We start from the raw sequence: 24979 nt of genomic DNA, 5'->3' as shown, positions 1-24979 counted from the left end.
ATAAGAACAAATGACCCAATTTTTTTTCCCCCAATGGTCTAGCTTATTTTTTTGGCAGAAATTATGAGGAGCTACTGAATGACAGTGGAATGTTTTGTGCGTAGTGTTTATGAGCATAGTGAGTTTGCCCTCAGCAGGGAAAACTGCTGCAGCCCTGAGTGAAATGCTACCTGCTGTGCTCATTGGCCAAGAGACCTCATACACTTGATCCCAGCAAAAGAATGAACTCCGCCAAGCTCGTCAGCCTGCTGGTCGGGGCTGTGCAGCCTCTCAGTGCTGGACAGTGGTGGCAGGGCTGTGGTGGCAGGGCTGAGGCGGCAGCTGGAGCCCAAGCTGCCAGGCCTGATGTGTGTCCACCCATGCTGCCGCCACGGGACTCCCCGGGGCTCTGCTCGGGTGCTGGCACTTGAAGAGCAGGTGTGGTACTCTGCAGGGTGTCAGCCTGCAAAGCCAGACTCCTACACATGGATGGCCATACATCAACAAGGTGTTTGGACTCCTGCTGCAGTCAGCTGAGGTCTTAGGCAGCTAAGCTTATGGTCTAGACTTTGTCTAGAGAGCTGTTCAGATCTTCTGAAAATAAATGTGCAGTGTGAGATGAGGAGGCTCCAGTGACCATAATGTGAACTTAGGCATACACATCATTAAAGACTCTGAAATGCAAGCAGTTGAGCTGAATGTTTTGCCAAGTGTTTTTGCTGCTTTCCAGCATAAAGAGATTTCCCTGCTCCTTGGATGAGGACAGGTGAGTGACCTGGATGTTGCAATCCTACAGTTTGTTGCTACTATGTATACAAAAACATACTGGGGACAGCAAGGTTGCGGAATCAGATTGCTCTGCTCCAGAAACACAAACTCATGCTGAGGTTGTCAATACAAGGCTCTGTCATCAGTACAAGCCTGGGACTCCTCAGACTTCATTCTACCTCTGCTAGAGCAGTGGTGCATGGAGTTGCCACATTTCTGTCTGGGGTATTATATTATATATATATTATATATTCAATGCAGTATAAAATACTGCATTGAAACCTACCTGGCTACTGAAGAACTAAGGAATTACAATCCACAGAGGCAAATTATTACTTAAAATTAAGCCATTGTATGCTACATATACAAATCAAATATATATAAATGAAAAAAATGTTTGTTCTAATTTGAAGGAAAATGTATATTGCTTGGCTTACACTTAAAAGAGCAAAACTTTGAAATATTAGAGAGAAACTGTTTAATAGAAGACTTTCATTCCCACTATCAGTTTCTAAAATTGTTACTTTCACTATTTCTGTAGCCATTTTCTTTCTTTCAAAAATGTGAAAAGTATGTCAAGTCATTATCCTGATTGTTTGTTCTGGCTTACAGATAGGAATGTTTCATGTATTTTGCTTTTTTTGCTTATTGTTTGTTTTCATTGATTTTGACTGTGATCTTCTACTCTGCCCGTGTAGATTTACCATTTTATTATTATAACTTCTCTCTCCTTTTTTTTTCAGCCACTTTGAAACTACTTTCATTCCTCAATTATACTCCTATACTCTGGAGATTAATTTTTTTATATGTCTCTTCTTTTCTTGCCACAGTTTTGCCAGCTGTGCTCCCTCCTTTTATTGCTTTACTCCTCTGAGTGGAGCATTGGTTTTTAACATCTTCTTCTGGGTCCCTTCCCTCCTGTAATTTCTCAGGACTTGATTTCATAGTTTCCTCAGAGGGAGTATGTGGTTTTTATTGGAAGCAAAGCACGTGACCTGTAGCATACCTAATGCAAAAAAGAAAATTAAGTGACCCATCTGAATGAACTGATACTTACCATGATAGAAGTAGAGGTGTCTAAAATGTGCCAACATTTGAGGCTGAGTGGGAGATGCATCTACCAAACTAATGAGCTATGCAACATCTCAGCTGGTAAGAGCTAGCTAGTCTCTGGTTCTCATTGCTGGGCTCAAAGTATAGAGAGTTAGAACAGTCAAAGAAATTCAAAGCTGGTTTGGCAGTCTTACGCTCAAGATTAATTTGGCTTCTTGCAATTATGAAAATAAGAGGATAAAAGCTGGGAACAAAGGCAAAGGAAGCAGAAACGTAGTGAAAGAAATAAGAGAAAAGATATTTTGTCTTGTTAAGGATCTTTATTTAGTATTCTACAAAACTTACATCATTCTACAGGTCCTAATTCCCTACTCTCTGAAGTTATTGACACAATTCCCACTTCTGCCAGTGTATGAGAAAGGCAGACATGGTATGTCTCATTTCTGCACCAAGACAGGATCTCAACTAAGCCAATGATGTAGCTTGGAGACAACCATTAGCACACATACAGGAAACATTAAAAAAAACCCTCCTGGCATTGCAAATAGCAATCAATCACACTCACAGCATAAGTACAACATTGCACAACACTGCATAACACTGAAAACTCCCATCACGATTTTGGACCTTGGCAACAGTGTGCTCAAGGATAAGAACAATACTGTGTTCCTTTGAAAACAGCTATGTGCTCCATACTTTTAAAAATACCTACTCACTCTCTTCTTGGACCCAGAACACAATGTTTCATCCCAGTCTGTGACCATCTTTAAGATGAAACACTGGCTTGCCTGCTTCTAAGGGAAAGCAACAGGTTTACAAAAATATGACAGGCATGCATTTCTGTTGTTAAGGAGTGTGGATATGGCTTATGTTTGAGTGTGCAGCTGCACATACTTTAATCACTGTTTTAATTAAGTCTGGGACTACAGCACTGGTTTACAAAGGAAAAGGAAATTTGTGGATATAGAGACAGAGGATAGTTTGGTTTTGTTTATGTGTATGGTTCAATGCATCACTGCCTGACAGATCCCAGTAAAGATCTTAGCTACCTCACAAATGTAAAAGCTATACTTTGATAAAGTTCAGGATCTCATAGTCTTTTAGACATTACCTGACATAACATTTCCCAACTGAAGAAAGCTAGGTCTGTCTTCAAGCTCAATGGATGCAGTTATGATCTCCCCAACAGATCCTGCAAAATGTTCCTTAAACAAATCTTCCACATGCTTTAACACCATTCTTTATTTTATCTACCCAGACCTCCTGCAATTAGATTTAAATTGGAAAAAACTGTGAGACATGTTCGTCCCATAATTAGCAGTACTAGTTTTTAAAAGGTAATTTTTAAACCTTTAACTTAAATGAATGGAGAAATTCACACTCCATTCTTGCTATTTCTAGTTTTCTGTAAAGTTAGGGATCTTGGAACAACAGTGATACTCAAGATGTAACATCTTATAACAGATTATGACAGCTACTGACACCATTAAAAACTACTGAAAGAAAAACAGAGGTATCACTTTCCTTCCCTCTGTCTTTTAAATATAATTTTAGAATTGTAAAATAACAATTTACTTTTAAGGATGGTAAATATTAATTTCAAAGGCAGAGGATAAATGTATCTCATTTGCATAAGAGTAATAATATTTGAGTTCTTTTTGTTTTCTCAAAGAATAAAAACATAAATATAATAAATGAGTGTGCACTTGAACATCTAAATAACTGTGTATATTTGACTGATGCAATCAAGTTACTTGTATTTTATTGATTTACTATACATCTTCTCCAGGGAAATGTTATCTTACCTGACTTTTGTGACAAAACATACACAAATTAGTTTTTTAAACTGTGCCTCTAATGTATTTAAATTAGTAAACAAGATTTATACAGATGAAGTACAAAATAACTGAGCAGAAAAATGTATCCATAAAACTGAAGAAAATTATTTTTGCTTAGAGATTGGAAGAAAAAAATTCTTAATTGTGGCAAGCACATTTCTCTCTCTCTCAGGATTTTTAATAGAGTTGCACAGAGAGAAACAAAGAGAAAACAATTTATATTTCTACTCCTTGCTTTTCCTATGTGTTTGGAAAATTATTTGCCTGGGGTGATTGCTTGATTGGATTCTGGTGAGAATTGTTTGAGCCTGATGCCCAGTCAGATCTGCCTGTGTCTGGACTCTCGAGAAGAGGGTCACAAGTTGTGAGTTAGATATAGTAGTTAGAGAAGTAGGCATGTCGTTTTAGTATCTTCCTTTCTATAGTATATAAATGTATTATAGCATAGTTATAATCATTCAGCCTTCTGAACTGGAGTTGGACATCATCATTTCTTGCCACTGGGTTGGCCTGCATTTTACAATACTTAATTCTTTATGCCAATGCTGAGAATATTACAGTCTTTGAACTTGCATTGAGACAGATTTTTGTGGCCAGCCTCATTTCTCAACAAATTCCACCCTTAGTCATTGTCATCGTTATACTCTTTCAAAGAACAAAAAGATACCCCAGTTTCAGCACATGTGTAATAAAGAGACCTTGTCCCACACCTATGCACACTACAAGACACAGTTTGAATAGGAACTGATTGATGAAGAAGACTGTGAAAAGAAAGAATATTATCTCTCACACACTGTGATACTGAAAATTGGATAGTAATGTTTATACGCATGTACCCCAACCTACAAAAGTTGAATGTCTATCCTGTCCTTAGTGTCTTCCAAAGGAAGAATAATTTCCCTCAGGAGATATTAGGTAGTACACTCTTATATCCTTGTTAAAATTGCTAGATGGTAGGATCTTGTAAGATTACATCTCCCACCACCCAGTAGTTATATTTTCAAACTCCATTAGCACAAAAAAACTTATCTCATAAAACCTGTGTCCTCAGACCAGTCTATGTAGTCTAATCAAAATATACTTCAGCACTAACTTCACTGCTCTTACAGTGCAAGAACTCTCCAAGGCTCTATTTAAAGTTCATAAAAATGTCAGTGTACCATAGCCAATTAGATGGTCTTGTTGGACACCATAAGCAAATGTAATTGAAGGGAAATCAGACAAAATGTACAGTCCAGGTTCAGACCACAGACACCAGTCAATATTCCTCTTGGAAATCCCCTGAGTATCACTGGGGTTTTTAACTCTGCAGTGGTTGCATGGCCAGCAGTCAGACCTGCAGCATCCTGGGAATGGGTGAAGGAAAGTGGCAACCTTCTATTCCACAAATTGTTGTCTTGAAGTCTTTGAAATGAGCAGATAGCTAAAAAATACAACTTGCTCAGAGAATCCAGAGGAAATGCAGTAATAGCAGCAGAAACATTGTAGTGCAGAAAGGATTTGTGATCCACTCTTTTGATTTTTCTGCTCTTCAGGATTAAAGACCACTACTTCATTGTCAGAGGTGGACTTCATATCCAGGGTGGAAAAAGTAATGAGCACCCAATGTAATTTACTGGATATACCTTTCAGGTGAGCAATATGGCTACACTATACTTTTATATTACAGCTTGGCTACATCAGCTACTTCTATTAGTCAGCTTCCTGTGAGCACAATTCCAATAAATTGGTTGGTCCTAAAACAGCTTCAGAAAAGCAGTGTTCTGAGAGTAATCCTCTGTGTACCTTTAATACTCCACAAATTCAGACCTTCAAAAGAAATTAAATTTTGAGGTTCTGACAGGATCTATGTTAACACATAAGATGGGGAATAACCCCCCCACCCCAAAGCTGTTTCCTCAAGACTTTATTAACAATGCTCCACTGCCATGAGTCTGCTTTACACAAAATTCAGGCTAAGAAAACAGCACCTTCCATAGCCTCATCCTTTCTAAGCCAAACAAGAGCTAGGGAAAGCTAATCTGAATGTTGCACTCTTTCTCATGTGTATGACTCGGAAGGATTCCCTCAAATATCCTATCAACCACTAACAGTTCTGTTAGCAGAACTGATAGGAGACCACACCTACACCTTTACCAAAAGGGGCATAGCAGTCTGTGAGCAGGTGGCATGCACAGAAAGAACTTCTGCCCCCTGGACTCCTGGGCATGCCCAAACCAGCCTTACCTCATCCTTAATATCACCACATTAATGCAATATCCTGCATCTGCCGCTGCTGGACCACAGCCTCTTGAGCACACCTGATGCTTTATGGCAAATTCCTATAGTACTGCAACAAAAAAAGAACATGTACTTCATGCCTTATGCATGCTTAGATGGAGTCTCACAAGATTCTACATCCTATGACCTTCACCTGGACATGGTTCATGCTCTGTAATCAAGCTGAAGGTAGAAAGGTCAGTTGTAATGCAGAAACTGTGTCTGTTTATAGAAAGCACTGAGAGATTTATTTATACATGGCTGATAGGCAGAAAAATGTCTGTTTGGGGCTAGCTAGCAAAAGAAGACAAAGTCCAAGTGAAAAATACCAGATCACAAGGCTTTTGTCTGCTCTCATGCATACTCAGGCCTCTTGCTATTTATCTTACCCTTTAAAAGCCTTTGTAGCATTCTCTGCACAAAGAGCATTTGAAACCCTCCCTTTGCATTTTCCATGACCATCTTGGCTCCATTGACCATCTTCATCAAATACAGAATTGAGATATAACATGTTGTGATATCAGAGTTTAAATGCATTCAAGACTCTTGTTAGCATCTGAGGCTATCCCTCATGTATCTAAAATGGGTCAGTATTTTATGGTAGATAAGACTAAGTAGAATAGCACAGTTTGTACAGAGAATATTATCATGTAATGTGTGTTATCAAAGAAGATGGACAATGAAAAGCACTCCCTAACGTACCATGATCAGAAACTCGGCAGCAAGAATAAATATTACAAATGATGCTTCACTGAAATGATGAAACTTCATGAAGCAAAACAAATTTCCCAGGTTAATGAAGCTGCAATGCAGATCCATATGATCAAATGCAGCTATATAGTGTATATATGCATATACTGCTGGACTCTCTTCTACAACTAAAAAAGGATGGCTTCATCCTTGGGGCCTCACAGTAATGGTCCCTGGCCCACATTATCCCCCAAACTGTCCAAATGCTGCCTAGTCAGCCTGCTGACAACGAAACAGTATGGACTGTCATGTACTGGTATTTCAACCTCTGTGCTCTCACTCTGCTATTTGGTTTCTCTGTAAAGTGGTGCTCAGAGATGTTGTAGTATGATTTGATTAAGGGCCATAATGTAGGAACTGGAAAAGGAACAGATACACTGATACCAGAGGGACTATGGCCCAAGGCAGGACTTAACATGGGCCTGAACTTGACTACAAGCTGAAAACTACATCTCCAGGGAAAACTGGTTACCTATTCACCTCCTCTTGATAGGTGTATGCTGTCTTCTGACTCTGCAACCAAATGAGGAGTTGCCCTTTTTTTTGATTTTCAATCCTTTTATCATGCAGCATTGTGAAAATGATAAATCCTTAAGCAGGCTGCAGATTATAGTAGCCCATGTTGGATTCATCTCCCTTTTCTTGTCTACAGGTCAAATAGGTCTCAAGATCTGAGTCAATAATATTATTCTTAGCAAATTGTCATAGTTTTTTCTCAGCCACTCACAGCATCAGTTCTCAGCCTTGTTCCATAGTTCATGTTGTCACACTCAGAAAATTGCTCTGAGGTACAAAGCTTATGTGCTGTGAGAATAAGTGAGAATTGAACAAAGTTTGAATCAAAATCATCATGGCAGACAAAAATATCCAAGTATCATCTGAACTGGTATTCTTGTACAAATTTCAGGTTTATAAAAAGCTTTATCTAAAGAACACAGATTTTATTTTAATTGTAAAGAAATGAAGAGTCCAACAAACATTTGAGTTATATATATCTGAAAGGTTGAGAACTTCTAAAGTTTTCTCCAGCACTAATTACGTGCTGATCAAGCCTTACTTGCAATACAGGAGAAACAAGACACACTTGGGAAAGGTTTTTAAGATGCCTGAATCAGAGACATCCTGCTGGAACTTTACAACATGGTATTTTTAATTCTGGGAAAATGGGTAATTTGTTGGAATCAAAGTGTTTTGCAGAAGAGCATGATTATGCTGAATCCATCAGAAGCAGCATGGCAGGTTTCCAAAGGAAAGCCTCTTGGTTCCCAGATATGCCAGGATGTCTGTCTGTTGGGCTGCTACTCAACCTGTTTCTCCAGGTTCTCAGGACTTTCAGACTCCACAACAGACTGCCAGCAGCTTGACAAACCTTGAATTACTTGATCAAAAAATCCATCCACTTCTGTTGCAGGAACTTCTTATCACTATTTCAGTTGTTTTGGTCTTTGTGATGATAATTTTCAAAGACATTAAAGCTGGAAACAGTAAAAAGCTGCAAGCCACTGTGAAACTAGAAAGCTACAGTCTAATCACTATTACTGAAACGTGGTGAATATGAACTGCATGACTGGAGGGCTGCCAACAGTAGCTATATACTGTCCAGAAGGGACAGGCAAGGAAGAGGTAGTAGATGTTACAAAGAAATAATTTACAGTGAGGATGGTGAGGCACTGGAACAGGTTGCCCAGAGAAACTGTGGATGCCCCATTATTGGAAGTGTTCAAAGCTGGGTTAGATAGGGCTTTAAGCAACTTGATCTAGTGAAAAATGTCCTTGCCCACAGGACATTGGATTAAATAATCTTTTAAGGTCCCTTCCAACCCTTCCATGATGCTGTATTTCTCTCAGAATATGTACCATGGATCAGCTTTTCTCCTTTGGCATCTGAACTTAAATTGTCAATGAACTACATGCTCCAGGGCATCAGCCTTTCATTTTGTATGGCTGAGGCAGAGGCACTTTGTCTCTTCATCAGCCTGTTGACATCTGGTGGTTAGCTCCTGGAAGGGCTGGTAACAAAGTGGGAGGTTGTAAAGGCTTACCTCACCTCAGTTCTTTACTCTGTAACCATGAGTCAGGAGCCTCTACATCTCTCAAATTTCTTGGCTTCTGGGGAAAGAAAAAAAGCCCTCCAGACACTGCAATGTCCAGCACAATGGATGGCCTCAGGACTGAGAGTAAACCAGCCTATTCTAGAGCCACCCTGCAGGTATCCTGTGCAATTCACTGCAAGGTGCTGTGCCTTAAGGAAAAGATATGTTTTGTACAGCCACAAAGGTGAAACAGGCTGTACCTTAACATCATACTGTGCCTGTTCAAATAAAATCCTGCCATAAAGTAATTTATTCACAGTTTTCATAATCTCAGTGACTAAATAGGGAACAGATACGCAATACATGCAACAGAAAGAATGGAGGTTGAATAAATTCTGTAGAACAAAATTTCACTTGAAATTGTTAATTAAGCTTCAAGAACCAAAGTAGGATGACATGAAGTACTATGGGAGGAGACTGGTTTACTGCAGAAAGCTTTTGTTTCACAGGGGAGGGACACAGTCTGGGGATGTGGGAACCATCTCAATATAAGTCTGACAGCTCCTTCTGCACAGCAGAAGGCTCTTGGGTAACTTTTGTGTATCATGGTGAAGTATCTTCGATACATGTATCTTTGGCACACATTTTTCCACAACGGGATCCCTTTCATACCTTGTTGGTAATAGCTGCATTATTGTCTGTCCTCAGTGTGAAAAAGTGGTCTGTTACTTCCTTTGATATGTGTATGGCACCCTGATGTATCTTGCATTTCTACCTTCTATTGGTAACTTCTGTGTTCTCAGAAAAAAACTGGCAAGAGAAAAAGCTGAGGATTTGGTCACCAAGGCTTTTGTTAGGCAAATGCAGTTATCATTGGTTCTCTTATCACACAAATGAAAAGTAGTATTTTAGAATCCATTCAATAAATCCTTTGTTCTTTATGACTACTTGAAACCTCATGAAAGCTGGCAGAAACTGCAGAAATTCAAGTAATAAAATTATCACAATATTTTAAGAAGAGCAAAAGTACAAGTCTCCAGCTGAGTTCTGAAAAAGCTTCAGATTTCAGAGAGGGAGGATATAAAAGAAATTGAGAGAAATTTGACCAATATGACAAAAAATATTTCCTTTATTGCTTTGGCTGGTCAAACATATGTATGAAGAACTTTACTCTGTGGTCTCTTAGTAACATTGGTAACATTAAAGAATAAAAGGCAAAAAAGGTGTCATTCAAGATAAGGAAGTCTGATTTCTGAACTGTCAGCCACAAATTGAGGATCTGCTTGACAACTGTGTCAGACTATCACGTTCTAAGCAAGCATTAGCTCAAAACTTCTTTACTGAGGTGTCTCTTAACCAGGAGTGTGAAAACTTTCAGATATTCCTCTTTTAGGGAACTGCTTTCCCAAGAGCTACACGTCCGCATCTTTCACTGATGTAATTACAGCAGTAGAATTTGAGTTTTCAATGGCTGCCAGTTCCCTGCTCTAGATTTTCCAGTTTTAAAATCTGCGCTCAGAATTCTTCATCATGCTTCAATATTGAATTTTTAAAACCAATTCTAAAAGCCAGAACAGTAATGTAAATCTTGAATTTCTGTGGGCAACAAAATGTTCAAGATGAAGAATTAATGTTTGGCAGTTGAAAAAGGGGGGCTATAAACAGAAAAGACTTTTTTTTTTTGAAGCAGTATTTGCTCTTCTCATTAGTGATGTGAGCTATTTTATTTTCATTTCAATGTGCATACTTGGGGATACACTAAAGTTTAAATAATTATTCTGTATGTTCCTTTCATTATCACACTTATAGAAAACAAATTGCATACTGCAGCTCCTTAAAACTTCCAGCTATATGTTACTGAGTACACACTGCTGTGAAGACAACCTGATATGCGTTACACAAACATAACTAAAGACTTTGTTTCAGATTCTAAGAACTGGAGACAGGACATGGAGAAAACGACTTGTATTTCTACTTGTCTATATGACAGAAAATAACTGCATCAGAAATCTGACTAAGGATCTGTGAGTTATTAGAGACCTTAAATAACTTGATGCAATACCTAGGTTTAGTATAAGGTTTGTATTTTGCAGGATTCTCATAAAAGAATGAGAATCTTGCATGAGTTTGAGTACCCCCTCCACTGTTCCTTCTTAATCACAAGGGAATAACAATCATCCTAATAATATATTTTTCTTTTTTCTAGATGTCCTCCAATCTGCTGCTGGGATTGATGACTCAGGTGTTCTCAATCCTGAACCCAAAGTTTTCTTCAGGTATTAAAGAAACATCCTGTAGGCAAATCCTGAAGTATTGTAGGGAAAAAAAAAAGGTTAATTCAAGGCAGGAGAGTTTTATGAGAAATTTATGAGAAATAAACCAACTGAAGCAGGAGATAGAGGAACAAACTACAAAATCAGAATGTCCCAATGGTCACTTTCAGAAAACAAAATATGTGACCTGTTACATCAACATACAAAACCTTAAAATCTTAAAATCCCACTGCATATAACCAGGCATCTCCATGAGACAGCTTGTCACATGAAAAAGTACCCTGAGGTTCACTAGTCTTTCAGAAATTAAAATAGATAGAGATTTCCCTCTGTCTTAAATCAAGCAGTACTTTGCCTGCTTGGTAGTGAAATGCCAAGGAGAATTGTGTGCTAGCACACTGGTACTCCAGGCCAAGTCTGGTCCTGATTTAAGACCTGAAACCTCCTATAAAGTGATTCAATTAAACCGCGAGAATTGCAAAAAGTATTTCACTCCCAGCCTCACCACTAACTCAGCGAAGGCATGAGGCAAACCCAAACTCTGCATGTATTTCCCATCCAAGATCTGCCTTCAGATTAGCACTTCTAGTCCTGCCTCGCACTCTGCCATCAAACTTTTTTTTTAATCTGGGACTCCAAATCTCTTCTCTATTGGATTTCCTTGCTGAAGGCTTCACCTGTGCTTCCCGCGGGTTCCTGCCGGTGCCCGGCCCGGCCCGGCCCGGTCCGTCCGTTGTGGCGGCGGGGGCCGGGCCGGGCCGGGCCGGGCCGGGCGGTGCCGCGGGGCTGCCGCCAGAGGGGCTGGGCGGGAGGGCACGGCCCGGAGCCCGCGGGCACCCCCGCCCCACAGGTGGTGGAGGCAGCGCGGCCCGGGAGGGGCCGGCGGAAAGCTCCTCCTTCCCTCGGCTCCCGCTGCTGCTGCCCCCTGACCTGCCCCCCGCATGGCCCGGTTTCCCCTCCCCGAGCACCGCGGCGAGACGGGAAGAGCCGGCAAGAGCCGGCCCCCTCTGCACTCCCAACCCAGGCCCCCCGCCGCCTGGCACGGCGAAGGCGGGGCGTCCCAGCCCGGGGGACGGCCACAGCCGCCAGCTGCCCTTTCACCCCACCCTCCACCTGCTCGCCGCTTTTGTTTGGGAACGGGGCTGGAGAGGAGGTGCGGCCGCCTCTGCGTGTGGTGGGGCGGGGGTGGCAAGGGTATGGCCTCGGTCCCAGCCCCGGGGTGACTCGGAGCTCACGGACGTTCTCGCCGCTGCCTTTGTCTGGCGGCCGGCCCGGGGCTGCTCCCCTCTCTCCCCTCCTTCTCTGCCGGGGGATCGCGCTGTGGGGCTGCCCCTCTCTGGGAGGAGCGAGCGGCTGCCCGGCTGGCGAAACGCCGGTTTCGCCCTTTTTCCGAGGCGAGGGCGCCTCTCCCTGCCGCGCTCCTCCCAGCACCCCGCGTTGCTCGGCGGCATTTGCCCCGCCGCCAAGTTGCCACAAGTTGGTGCCGCCCCCCCGCCGCCGGGCTCCGGCCTCGGCGTGAGACAATACCGCGGGCTGCGGGGGAGGAGGAAGGGGAGGGGGCGGGCGGAGCAGCCCTCTCTCGCCGCTGATGGGGCCGGGCCGGCCGGCGCTGCGGGGCGGGTAGGTGGCTCCGCGGGCGGCCGCCGGCTGGCGCGCAACGGGGAGCGGCCGGCAGAGGCGAGCCAGCCCCGGCGGCGACCGGCGCTCCATGGAGGACGTGGGGCTGCGGGGCGGGCGGGAGCGGCTGGCCGTCGGCGACCCTCGGCTCGGCTCCGGGCTGGTGGAACCGGGGCCCGTGATGGTGATGGTGGAGCAGCGGGCATCTGAGAGCTACAAGCTGGTGGAGGTGCAGCTGACCGGCGGGGCTCCCTGGGGCTTCACGGTGAAGGGCGGACGGGAGCACGGGGAGCCTCTCATCATCACCAAGGTGAGCGGCGCCGGGGCGGGGGGAGGTGGGTCCGGCCGGCTCCATTTTGCCATACCCGCGGCGGTGACAGCCCGGCCGCGCCGCCTGCCCGCAGCCCGGGGCGCAGGTACCGCGGGGCAGCGCGCCCAGCGCAGGTGCCGCCGGGCCGGGGGTGCTCCAGGGCCCCACGGCCGCCGCCAGCCCCTGGGGAGCGGTACCGGAGGGTGCGGGGCTCATCCCAGCAGCTCTGAGGGCAACAGGTTGCTGGGCGCAGGCAGCGTGGCGGCTCCGAGCTGCCGCTTCTGGCCGCTCGTACGCCCCAGTAAAAAGCCGGCGCCGTCGTTGTGGGCGCTGGTAAGTGGCTGGGGGACCCGAAACCCTCTGCTGGGCTCTTCCCTCCCTCTTTCCCCTCCGGGCTCCTGGCGCAGGAGGGTATGGAGACTGAAACTCGCTGCTCCGAGGCTGAATTTTCTCCGCTGCTGTTGCACTTGCAAATTCTAAGTAATTAGGATAGCCTTTTGTTTGTCCCTTCTTTAAACAAAAAGGTCTTGTAGATAGTGAGCAAATCCATGCGCCGAAGACGGGAGAGAGGGACTTGCTTGGATATATATGCACTATCTCGTTGCCTTCTTTTTTTCTCTTTTGTGTTTTTTTTTTTCTTGTATACTTACAGCTTTAATCTCAGTGTACTGGACACAAGTTAAAGAAATGCTTCACGTTTTGTAGAAAATTTTTTCATGTGGATATGTTTTGACTGAAGAGCCCCCATTCTCAGTAATTGTTGGTTTTTGCAGTTCAGACAGCTTTCATGTTGCACAGTGAAAGCACATGAAAATAGATCCATATGTTGTAGTGAAAAAAAAAATACATTAGCAAAGCACATTTTGCCAAGATCTGTCAGAAAGTTATAGATACGCTTTTGTCTACAAGTCCTCCGGACTCTGCCTGTTTCCATTTTGAAAGTGCCAGGGAGTGTCAGAGGTCAACAAGTCCTGTTTTATCCACAGCAGAACTTATACTAATCTTATTTTTCATCTGGTTTTGTTGAGAGTTTTCTAGTTGGTTCCCTTCTCCCACATGCTTGAAACAACTGTGTTACGAACTTTCTCAGTGAGAACTTTTCTAACCATCTGTTTCTAGATCACTTCCCTAGTGCTGTTTTTCAAGGAACAACAGTGTCAGATGTATAGGCTGAAAAATGACTGCAAGAGTGTTGGCCGCTTACCAGTGTCCTGAATTAGAGAATAGCAAACCTGAGAGCATTTGAGAAAGGGAGAAAAGAGCTATTTTGCTATGTATGCACTAGCTGTTAAGTACCAATTCAAATAATTACACCTTTCTGGTAATGGCTAATAAGTGCTACATCTAAAGACTGATCAGTGATGCTTATTCATAATGTTATCTAGGTATTAAGTAACAGGCGTAAGTATTTGTGGCATGAGGATGTGGCTGTGGTATGTGGAGAGAAGTGTCTGTGCCTGGGAACCTTTTAAACTGGGTCTGTTGCAAGGGAATAATTAAATGGAACCACACAGCTGTGCTGCTGTGTGGAAGAGCAGTCTGTGTCCATCTGTACAGACCTACGAATAAGAGGGGAACCTGGATGCTTGGGTTTAAATTTTGGAGTAAATTTTTATTTGCCGTTTTGGGTACAGTGGTCTAGAACTACTTTTGAAACCAGGGACTGAAACTTGTGTGCCCAGGACTATGATTTTTTAGCTGCAAAATTTTCCTTCTTGATTTGGTCTACTCATGATGGTGTTTTGGTTTTTTACTGTACTGCTTCTAGCGGTGGGAAGAATAATTTAAAAGAGAGTGATTAAAACAGTCCCTCCTTGCGGGAGATACAATGTTTTTCTCCTCTCAGCTGAAGAGAGCTCTGAACTTGTTGCCCTGTTCCTGAGTGGAGATCAGTGGGCTGCCATGGATGAGGAGATGCCATTTCACCAGCGCTTCTCTCTGTGGCATGTGTCCTTCCTTCTCAGAAGAGCGATGGCTGGTCAGCTGGAGACCCAGGAAAGCCCAGTGGACTAAATCCTTCAGGATACCTGCGGAAAAACTCCTGGTTTTGTGGATTCAAACTGTGCTTAAGCATTAGCTGGCTATGGAGCTCTGTCTCACTCTAGTCCAGAGCATCTCTGGGGAAGTGAGGGTGGATGACGACAACTGCCAGCTCTTCGAGGAATGTGACAAGGTGTGAATGGAGTCTCAGATAGCAGCTGCTTAAGGGGGATTTCTAAAATTCTGCCTGTCTCCCGCAAGATCAGTCTTTGAAGAGAGTTGTACCTTTATGTAAACGCTGGGAAGTCTGTGTTTGTAAATATTTGCCGCTTTCTTTAGCATATATGGTACAACTGCTGGAGAAGTAGCACCAAAAATACTGTAATTGAAAAATTCATGAGCAAGTATATGGTTTTCACTTTTCAGCGCTTTCTGTGTAATGCACTTCTCTGTTTCTGTGGTTGTGTGGCTATTTCACTTGCTGATAGGAAGGGAATTTTTTTATTACAGGTATCATAGGGAGAGTCTAGGGCAAATACTGGCAGCAAATACTATTTGAGAATTTTTTAGCTGGAAATCAAGTCAATGAAAACAAGAGTGTCTTTTGATCCACCAAATTGCCAATAATCAGAGAAAGCAAAGCATGCTAAAGAGGAGAAAATGTGTCCAGCCTTACCAAGGATGTAAGCGGGTGCTCAGCTGCTGGAGTTTTGTCCCTGCTCATTGCAGCGGGGTTGCATTGGATGACCTTTAAAGGTCCCTTCCAACCCAAACCATTCCATGATTGATGCTGCGAGGGAAGTGCTTTGCCCCAGGAGAGGTCAGTGCACAGTCACAGGGCCGGTGCCCAGCAGTGGGCCCAGCACTTTAGGGGTGGGCAGGTTTCCCCATTTCACAGAAGCTCTTCTTCCTGTACCTGAAACAAGACTTGGAGAAATAGCCCAGAAATAGAACCAGGTAATCAGAGTATCAAGTTCACCTGCCACGCACAAGCCTTTTTTAAACTTTTTTTTTTCCCTTGCCCTTTTTGCTATTGCTGCAATAGGTACAGAGAAAAATGGTGCATGATACAGCTTGCTCGATCTTTAAACATAGCTGGTCGTCTAAAACTTGCCCCACCCAAGTGCAAATGGTGTTGCTAATATTTAAGAAAAAAGTCTTTTAGCATTGTCACTGTGTTGCATACCATTATTTTTTCATGTCCCTTTAAAAAAGTGCTTTACATTTTTTCTGATCTCTGCATGTGTGTGTGATAACATTCCAAAAAAAATTGCCCAAAGGCAGCTTGTTCTTGCCTAATTTGACATCTTGAAAGAAAGGACTTGCTTTTTATGGCAACATGCATATTTCAACAAAAGGTGAAATGAAAACTTTGAGGACAATAATTAGAAGTCTCAAGACCCTCAGTTTGTATTTTTGTTTTTTTTTTGAAAGAAACAACATCTGAAGAGGGAGGTCTTATTGGAAATAATGGAAATGAAAAGTCAGAGTGCTCAAGAGGGAATCTCGTTAAAATCTCCCATAGCTGCATTATCTTGATTACTCCTACTTTAAAAGTGCTCTTATCTGAGATGCCCAACTTGCAGTGTCAATCATACTATTGATTGTGGGTGGTGGGGAGAAAGTAATTTCACTTCCTGTACTAACAATATCCTTAGGAGCTCTGAAGTTGTTCTGCAGTCAGCTTTATCCATATTACATTAATAAATATGAGAATATTCTAGTTCATGCATTTGAAGAAAGATTGATGTATCATTTAAATAAATTTCTCTTTAGTATCAGCTTTACAAGAGCCTACAGCTATACCTCCTCAAGCTATGATCTCATTGCAGTCTAATCAAGGCTGAGCTTGGCTGGTATTTCAGCAAGATTTCCAAGTGAAACCTGGACTGTTGCAAGAAGTTTTGTTGTTGATTTAGTAGATAGAGTTCTTGTCTCCTGAATCAGTGCTGAATTCATGCCCCAGCTGGAGGTGTCTTTTAAAAAGGAGTATCAGACAGACTCAGAACTTCTATTTTCTTTATTCCACTGCACTTTCCTAACGTGCTTCTGTCTGTGGTTAGGTGTGAATTGTAATTTGTTTAACCTAACAATCGTTTAAATTGTATAAAGAAATGCTTCTCTATTAATTGGCTGCAAGACTTCTCCATGTGACTTGTATTAATTTGTTGTTTCAGTAGCAAGTGATTACTGTTTTAGTTAGATAATTCTTTATTCTTTGGCCTTAAACACGTAACTAAAAGCAATTACTTGCATCAACATACTGCAACAATATTTAGGGTGGAAAACAGCTTTATTGATGCTGTATACAAATGAATTAAAAAAAATACATAATCAAACACAAATACCAGTTTCTTCCCTCAAGTTAGGTGTTTGAGGTGAGCTGCATTGTTTGTAGACACTAACAATTCTTAAACTTGGCTCTGAAGTTTGATGTCCAGAAAACCAGCATTTACCAGTAATCCTTTGAAATTCCTGACTGCTTCAACTTAAATGCAGCCGTTCGTGTAAATAGATACTTTATAAGTTCTTAGGAGGCGCTGTACTGTGGCCGGGAAAGAATTCTAATCTAGGTCTCTGTATCCCAACAAATTTCCTTCACTTCCTTCAATTCTGGAAAGATAATACATGGAGGATTATTCATTCTGTTTTGTTTTCTAGTCATTTTCTCCTGGTCATCAAACCCAGGTAGGATCACTGACTTGTATGGGTCAGAATTTTAACAAGTATTTTAGTGAACAATTTTGAAAGAATGTAACAGATCATGTTCTGTGTTTCTTTTGAAACCTTTATTCGACTTCTTATCTTGCAAGGGGGGTTTATGGTCTGAATTGGATCTTTTTGTGTTTTCAGTTTGATAGTTGAGAAATATTAGGAAATGTGTTTAAAATTAATGTTTTAGGCTTGAAATAGTATCAGATAGCTATTTATATTTTTTCCACTGCCAAATATGTTAAAAATTGGGCTTTTTTCAATGCTATAGAAACTGTTCTGGGTGGTGTTTTCCTTGGAGTCTGGTTGTTAGATCTGAGGTTTCTGTTACTGGAAGAGAGGCACTGGCTTGCTTTGATGCAGGAATATCTTATTGCTTTTAATTTGGTAAGCTAGTTGATGAAGGGAATGGTCTCAATTTTAGTGCTTTAATGGCTAGTGAATGACCTCTTTATTATGACTGTTAATTTACTGGTAGAATGGAGCGCACCACCTTTATATGTGGTGTGGAAGTCTGAAGCTTGGGAGGTTGGGCTTGCAGGGTTTGGTGGTGGTTTTTTTTGTTTTGTTTTGGTTTGGATTTTTTTGGTTTTTTGTGTGTGGTTTTTTTGTGATTTGTTTTGTTTTGTTTTTGCAAGGGCTTTAACAGTTGAAATGGCACCAGTTTTGGAAGTTGCATTTAAGTTATTTTGGACATTGCCCCATGTGATCTAAAAACTGTAAGGAGTTGAAATAAAGGGATAGTTTAAAGGCTTGTGACTTCAGAAGTCTTAAGTCAGTTGAGTTAGGTGCTTAGCAGTCAAACAGCGTAAGAGTGGTGCAGTACTGAAATTGCAGTCTTCATTTGTGCATTTCACACTACATTTCAGGAGAAAAATCTTCCAGAGGACTCAGAGTGCTCTGTTTAAAATCAGAACTAAGAAACTTGGTTACAACAAGCGAACTTCTAACTTTTGGATATACTGGTTGCTTCCAAATTGTTTATCTCCTCTGCATTTCCCTCTTTCAGCTACTCAGGCAAAAACTGTCAAATTTATCGTGATTTTTTAGTTTGAAAGAAAACACAAGCAGAATCATTCATGTCTGTGGAGTCTGGCAGAGGAATTGTGTGTTTTGTGGGAATAGTTTCTGTAATAAGAGTGAGACAGCTGGATTGACTGAATGTTTGGTCTGTTTAAAGGACAATTTAAACTTCTCTGGTTGTTAGTTCATACATATGTTAATGTGTATTTTTCAGTAAGAATTTTGGATGCTATCATAGACATTAGTGTGGAAATAAGAGATCTGCAAGACACTTCCAGGAACTGCTTGCTCTTATCAGAGGTTTGCCAGTAATGCGATATATATATGTAGATATCCACCATGTTTATGGTTTTGTTTGTTTCTTTTTTAAGAGGAAAACCAGTGTGGGTATGTGTGGTGTTTATGCATATGCTACATATGCTTTACTCAGTTACTCAATGGACTGTACATATTTTTATCTGCAGACCTTGATTCATTGTATGCTCTCCTGCTTAATGAGTGTTTAAAGTATGGGAATGTGGAAAGAATAAGGTAAATGGGAATTGAAACGTGGCTGTGAATAGATTAGAGGAAACAACTGTTTGGTAGTAACAAAGCCAGTATTTTATTACATGTGAGCTTCTTTCTTCTCAAGAAAAGCTATTTGTATTTAGTCTTCCTGTGCATTTGTAATCTATACATAGAATACCTAATATGTATATGGGTCTAGATCCGTGGGTCAGTTTGTCATAGAAGTTTGAGACAGTCCTAGATATTAAGGAGATTTTTTTACTTGCTCTGCATTTAAGAGATACAGTGCATGATTTTCACAGGTGAAATAAAATTATTGCAGTTATGCTGAGACTGCATTTAATCTGTGAGGACTTGCTTTCACCTGTCTATTTTGAACCTATTTGGTATTGATGCCTCTCTAGAAAACTTAACATAATTCTGGACTTTTGAGTTTGGGCTTGTTTTTAGTTTGGGGCTTTTTTGAGGGTGTTTGTGGGGTGGGTTGCTTATCTTTAAGATAAGAAACAATCTTGGAAGCTTTCTAATTCCATGTAGCATAATAATGTTTTCAGTTTCTTAAAAGTTATGCAGGAAGTATGCTGTACTCTCCTTATCCCCTCATACCTTCTCCAAGAATATTATCACTACTCTGGGGGGAATTATTGAGAGTTGTAATTTTTGTACTACTTCTAACTTCACAGATATGGTCATATACAAGCAAGAGAGAATGTAAGGGTTTTGGAATGGGTAACTGAGTGTTTTGTGTTTAAATGTATTTATTCAGTGACTGGAATAGTCTACAAAGTTTTGAACTGGAATCGGTTTTCAAAAATCAACGTGATGGACTTCTGAATGTGTTTGGACCCTCTATATATTTTGCCAAGCAGCAGACTTCCACTGGTTTTCATCTGGGTTTAAGATGAATGTTTACTAGAAGGAGATAGTTTTGAAAAGTGTTTTGTAGTATTTAAATTAGACAGGACTTAAGTGCTCTGAATTGCTTTCAGGAGGTGCCTGCCACTTGCTGTCAACTGTGTGAGAAGCTGAGGAAACCCCTGGTTCCTCAACACATACCTAAATGTTCCATGGGTACCTTTAGTAAGGTGAAATATTACTGAGCAAGATCATCTCTGTATTTGCAGTGTGTGTGTGTGCCTATACCTAAAATATTTTTTAAAAAATTATTTCTTTGATTGTTTCTGAGCATAACTTTTCATTTTGATTTATCAAGCTGATCAGGGGAGAATTGTTACCTACCCAGGACAACATTTATGAACTTAGGAGAGAACTTCCTTCCTCTCTCCATAAATTAATACAGTATTAGTGTTCAGTCTCTGATTAATTCAAGGCATTTTTGGTAAGCACAGATCTCTTATTGTAGATAAGAGAATGGCATCTGCCACATAATTTTTTGGGGTTTTTTTTAGTGGCCTTCATGTGTACCTGAAGGTCTTTGTGATGTGCTGGACTCCCCCAGGCAGAAAGAGCCTACTTGCTGGTAAGTGCTGGAAGTGCAGCAAATTGCAGCTTTGAGAAACCAAATAGCTTTTGTCAGGTACACAATTCTTGGGTTGACTCTTAGAGTAGAAACAGATGTAGTTGAGTGTTTGATGATAGAAAAGAGGTGATTTCAAAGTTCCTCCAAACTCTGATGAAATGCCAAAATCTACTGAAAGGTTTGAGCTGTTTAGTCAAAAGCTCAGTAGTATTGGCACTGAGGGGAATGCCTCACATCCTGTCCCTGTGCTTTTCCTATGTCACCCCATATAGAAAGGAAGACTTCCCCACTGCCACCAGCCCTGCTTTCTCCTCATTTAAATCTGTCCATTTCTAAATCATTAGGTTCTTTGAAATGTTTCAATTCCTTTTACTTACTTAGAAGTACCTATTAACTGATATATGAGCTAGGAAGCACTTTTTCATGTTTCTTAGATACAGATTTTTTGAAGAACTGTACTTAGGAATGAGGATTTTTTTTAAGATGTAGAGTGGCCTGTTTTTCAAGGTGGGACAAATCTTAGTGTCTGAAAGCTAGAAATGGGTAACATAGTAGGGAAATCTACTTCAGTGCTTGAGAGGCTGCATCCCTTTGGATAGCTACTAACAGTGTGGGTTCATCCATTCTTGCAGTCATTTCTTTAGCTGAAATGACCTTTCAGAAGGACAGTGGATCATGATCGAGGGTCTTCTTGTTATTGTGATTGTAGGTGGCTTTATTGGATGTTTTCTTTGTTCCAGGCTCTTTGCTGTGCTGTCAATCACGTTTATAAGTTCTAGATCATTTCTGTACTCACAGTACAGAAAATACTCTGGACTTCTGCTGTGCATTTGTGTCATCTACAACAACTGGATGTTTAATGTTCTGGTAATAGCAGAGAGGCATCTCTGAGCAGTTTGGCAGAGAGTCTAAGAATGCTTTTGCTGATGTGTGAAGGTGAATTCAATTTGATTTTTTGGAAACTGTAGCACAACCTACTGAAACTAAGCTTTTTTTTTAAATAATGGAAATGCATGAACTTCATTCTAAGTTGTGCTTTGAGTGTTTGGGTTTGTTGTTTTTTTTTATGAAAAGAGATCCATGTGAAACTTACTTGAAAGATACCCAGAGCTTTTTAAAATGGCCAAACTTCTTAGCAAGTTCTTCATCCTCAGTCCTCCTAGTATATTCTCTCCATAATGAACTTGCAGTCAAGTCTGGATAGCTGAAGGAGGGAGGGATCTGTCAATGAGGAGCATGAAAGTACAGAAAATTTTAGAAGTGATGCAGAGATACCTACTGCTGTTCTCAAAATTGCAGTTTCAATACTTTTCCTCTTCAGTAAAATATGCTTCTTCTCAAAAAATCTTCACAAAGCTATGCAAATAGATTATTTTGGATTTTTTTTTTCTCTTGAGCTAAAACATACTTTGCTACACAGGTACTTTGAAAACTTCCAATGTAAATTATGAAATAAAGCAGTGTCTCCCAGTTTCCCAAATACATCCAAACTAGTCAGCATTCTTTAGGAAATAAGCTTCTGATTTGGTTCAGTGAATACAGTTTGAGGATAGCAATACTTTATTTGGAAGCCATGTATTTTTCATTAAAATACTCGAGTATTTTAGGATAGTATCATAGAAACATGATTTAATGACAAAGGAAGTGAAGTGCTTCCTACACAGTGTCAGTTAGTCATCAGTGTGTTAATTTTCTTAAACAAATTATATGCAAAAATAGGTTTGTGGGTGTTTAGCTGGCTGATATCTGATGTAGTGAATTATACAACTCCTGATGAGTATTTGGATTCTGGATAATGCAATAATTACAGTATTGCAAATTTTTTTATTTTCTCTACAAATACATATTTTGTTGACCCAGAAGAAAGCAGAACATTAGATTTTCAGCAGAAATATTTGCAATTGTCTCCTTTTTTCATATGGAATAGCAAAACATCATTTTCTCAGCCATTCATTCAAGTAAAAGAAAGATGCAAACATACTGTGTTGACATAAAGTAGTGTTTTATTGTGTGTTTATATTTGGAAGGAATTTTAGGATAACAGGGAAAACTTGAAGCTTCATGTGTCTGTTAAACATAATTATTGTTTTGTGTAGTTAACTCAAGACTTAAGAGAACTGTATACTTTAAAAAATAGTTTTTATAAACAGTTTGTAATCTTTTTCTTACATTACTATTTTGGTCAAGTGCCTTTATTTCCAAATAGAAAGGCTCCTGTGAAATTAAAAAACAGTGTCTTGTTCTGTGGCTGGGAGATATGATATAAATACTGAATTTTCTTAAATGCAACTCTCATGTCATAATGCTTCTTCTAAATTTCAAAAAAATTGGTAGATCACAACTTTTAAGTTCTGAGGTAATTTTTTTCCCCTTTTAAACTATGTATTCTTACTGTGTATAAAACTTTTGTACTTCTTATTCTTTTCCCTTTACCCTATCTTGTAAAAGGAAACATCAAACAATTTGCTCCCCTACTTATAAAATGGAAACTCCAGTAAAATAAGTTTTTTCCTACACTTTTTCCCTTCTGGGAACTTGATGTTTTTCATGACTGCTGTGGAAGATTGCTATCACAAGCAGGGAGTAGGGCTATGCCTTTTCTGACACCTTGGAGACCTGAGGAGTTTCTGTAATTACTCAGTCTCTTGTTAGGGAGGCGTGCAAGACAAGTCTTTTGTTGCTCAACTGAATTTCTTCTGTCTGATTCAGAAAATCATCATCTTAACAAATATTGTGGCTGTAACCTGTTATGTCAAAGATGTCGGCGATCAGAATATGCAAGTGAAGATGCATGTGGCTCTTTGGTGGTTGTTTGCTCCCTTGAAGCCAGTAAAGGGTCTGAGTTGGCAAAGCTTCAACACAGAGCCCTGTCAGAAGCAATGAACTGGAAATTTACTGCATTGAAAATTGGGAGATCTAGTAAATTAATTACCTCTTTTGCCATGGGTTGCTTGTGTATCTCTGTGGAATTGTGTCTGCTTTGGCTCTGGTGAGGAATAGAACTCACACTGTTTCACAGAAGTCTTGTTTCTCATGAAACAGACCTGATGCAGAAGGGCTGAAATATTACAGTGACAAAGACTTCACAGTCTTCTACTAAGACCTAGAACACAGATATTTGAAAACCCTTGGGGTACACAGAGCTGTGTCAAAAGGCTACAGCTATGTGATTCTGTACCTTTTTCTTCACAGCAGACACAAGCACAAAATACTGTTTTATCTACAGTGTTCATCATAAGTAATGTACCAAAGTGTACAGTTAGGTCTGTGTTTACAACATTAAACCCAGTCCCTACTCAAAATGCACAGATACTTTTGGTGCCTCAGCAAGTAGAGGAGATGAATGGAGTGAGGTGAGTCAGCACCTCAGTGTGAGGTAAAAAACCCCCAGTGTGAACTACTTATATAGTAGGTCAGGCAGCCATTTGAAACAATTGTTGATAATAAAACTTCATAAGGAAATATATTTTTGTAGCCAAAATGTGTCCTTGCTGACCACTTGCATTTCCTTCAATTTCTGATTATTATCACACACTACAGCTCTGTAACAGAAAGATACTGTCAATGATGGAGATTGATGATGATTTCATCAGTTGTCTAAGGTGATAGCACAGCATACAAGTTTCAGCAGAATGAGGGGAGCATGTGCATGTTTTCTTCTAATGGCAGACAAAATAAAAAAATGTAGTTTGTCTGCACATTCCTAGCAGTAATTGGAGGCTACTGTCTGTATTGTGTCAATTGGTTCCATCCCTGCATTTCAGCCTAGAGGTGTTGGGCTGGTGTGGGCTCCACCTTAAATCCAGTGCTGCAAACATCAAGTCTTTAGCAATCTGGTTTATTTTGCTGAAAGCTGACTGGGGAAATGTTGCATGAGCAGTTTAATTAACTGATTAGAGGGAGTGGAGATGAGCAGCAGGGAGTGGCAACATCATGGTTTACAGTCACATGCTCTGCAGTGACTAACAGGCTTTAGTCCAGCTCACTTCCAGTGAAAATTAAAGTACCAAAATCATTTTGAAAATGCTTATCTCCTGTTTCCTAACTTTTGAATTTTCATTAATGAGCAGTCTGAATCTAAAATGTGTACACCTCTCTTCTGAGGACAGAATGGGCATAACTATTATTAATATCAGAGTAAAAACTATTTTGCTTGTTTTTATTTTTGGCTACCAAAAAATACTTGACATTTGACTATCTAGGAAAGCATGTTCACTAAATCAGCACTAAATTAAGTCATGACATATTATAGCTGGGTCTGCATCTCTTACAGGGATTTCTTTGCCTACAACTTTGGGATTTTCTGGTACATTTGAGTCATGCTAGGTGCAGGCTTTTATGGCCAAGTTTTCCTCTGCATTTGGAGACATTTCTGTGAAGAATTTTTGGGCCTC

General features: G+C 40.7%; 1 protein-coding gene across 3 annotated transcripts in view; it reads left to right on the top strand.

Annotated features, from left to right (window-relative positions):
- The first annotated feature begins 11539 nt into the window (after positions 1-11539).
- Positions 11540-24979, top strand: part of SHROOM2 (shroom family member 2) — a 117998-nt gene continuing 104558 nt past the window's right edge. For 2 of the 3 annotated variants that reach the window (XM_068180096.1, XM_068180095.1), the window contains exon 1: positions 12615-12880. In XM_068180096.1, coding sequence (XP_068036197.1) covers positions 12662-12880 — 219 coding nt within the window. In that variant the 5' untranslated portion in view covers positions 12615-12661. Of the gene's footprint in view, positions 12574-12614; positions 12881-24979 lie in introns of those variants that run through there. The other variant, XM_068180094.1, reaches the window with a different exon arrangement.

This window comes from Anomalospiza imberbis, chromosome 2 (assembly GCF_031753505.1).
Source record: "Anomalospiza imberbis isolate Cuckoo-Finch-1a 21T00152 chromosome 2, ASM3175350v1, whole genome shotgun sequence".
Taxonomy (NCBI): Eukaryota; Metazoa; Chordata; class Aves; order Passeriformes; family Viduidae; genus Anomalospiza; species Anomalospiza imberbis.
The sequence above is the reverse complement of the archived record's forward strand: the minus strand, read 5'-3'. Positions and strand labels throughout refer to the sequence as shown.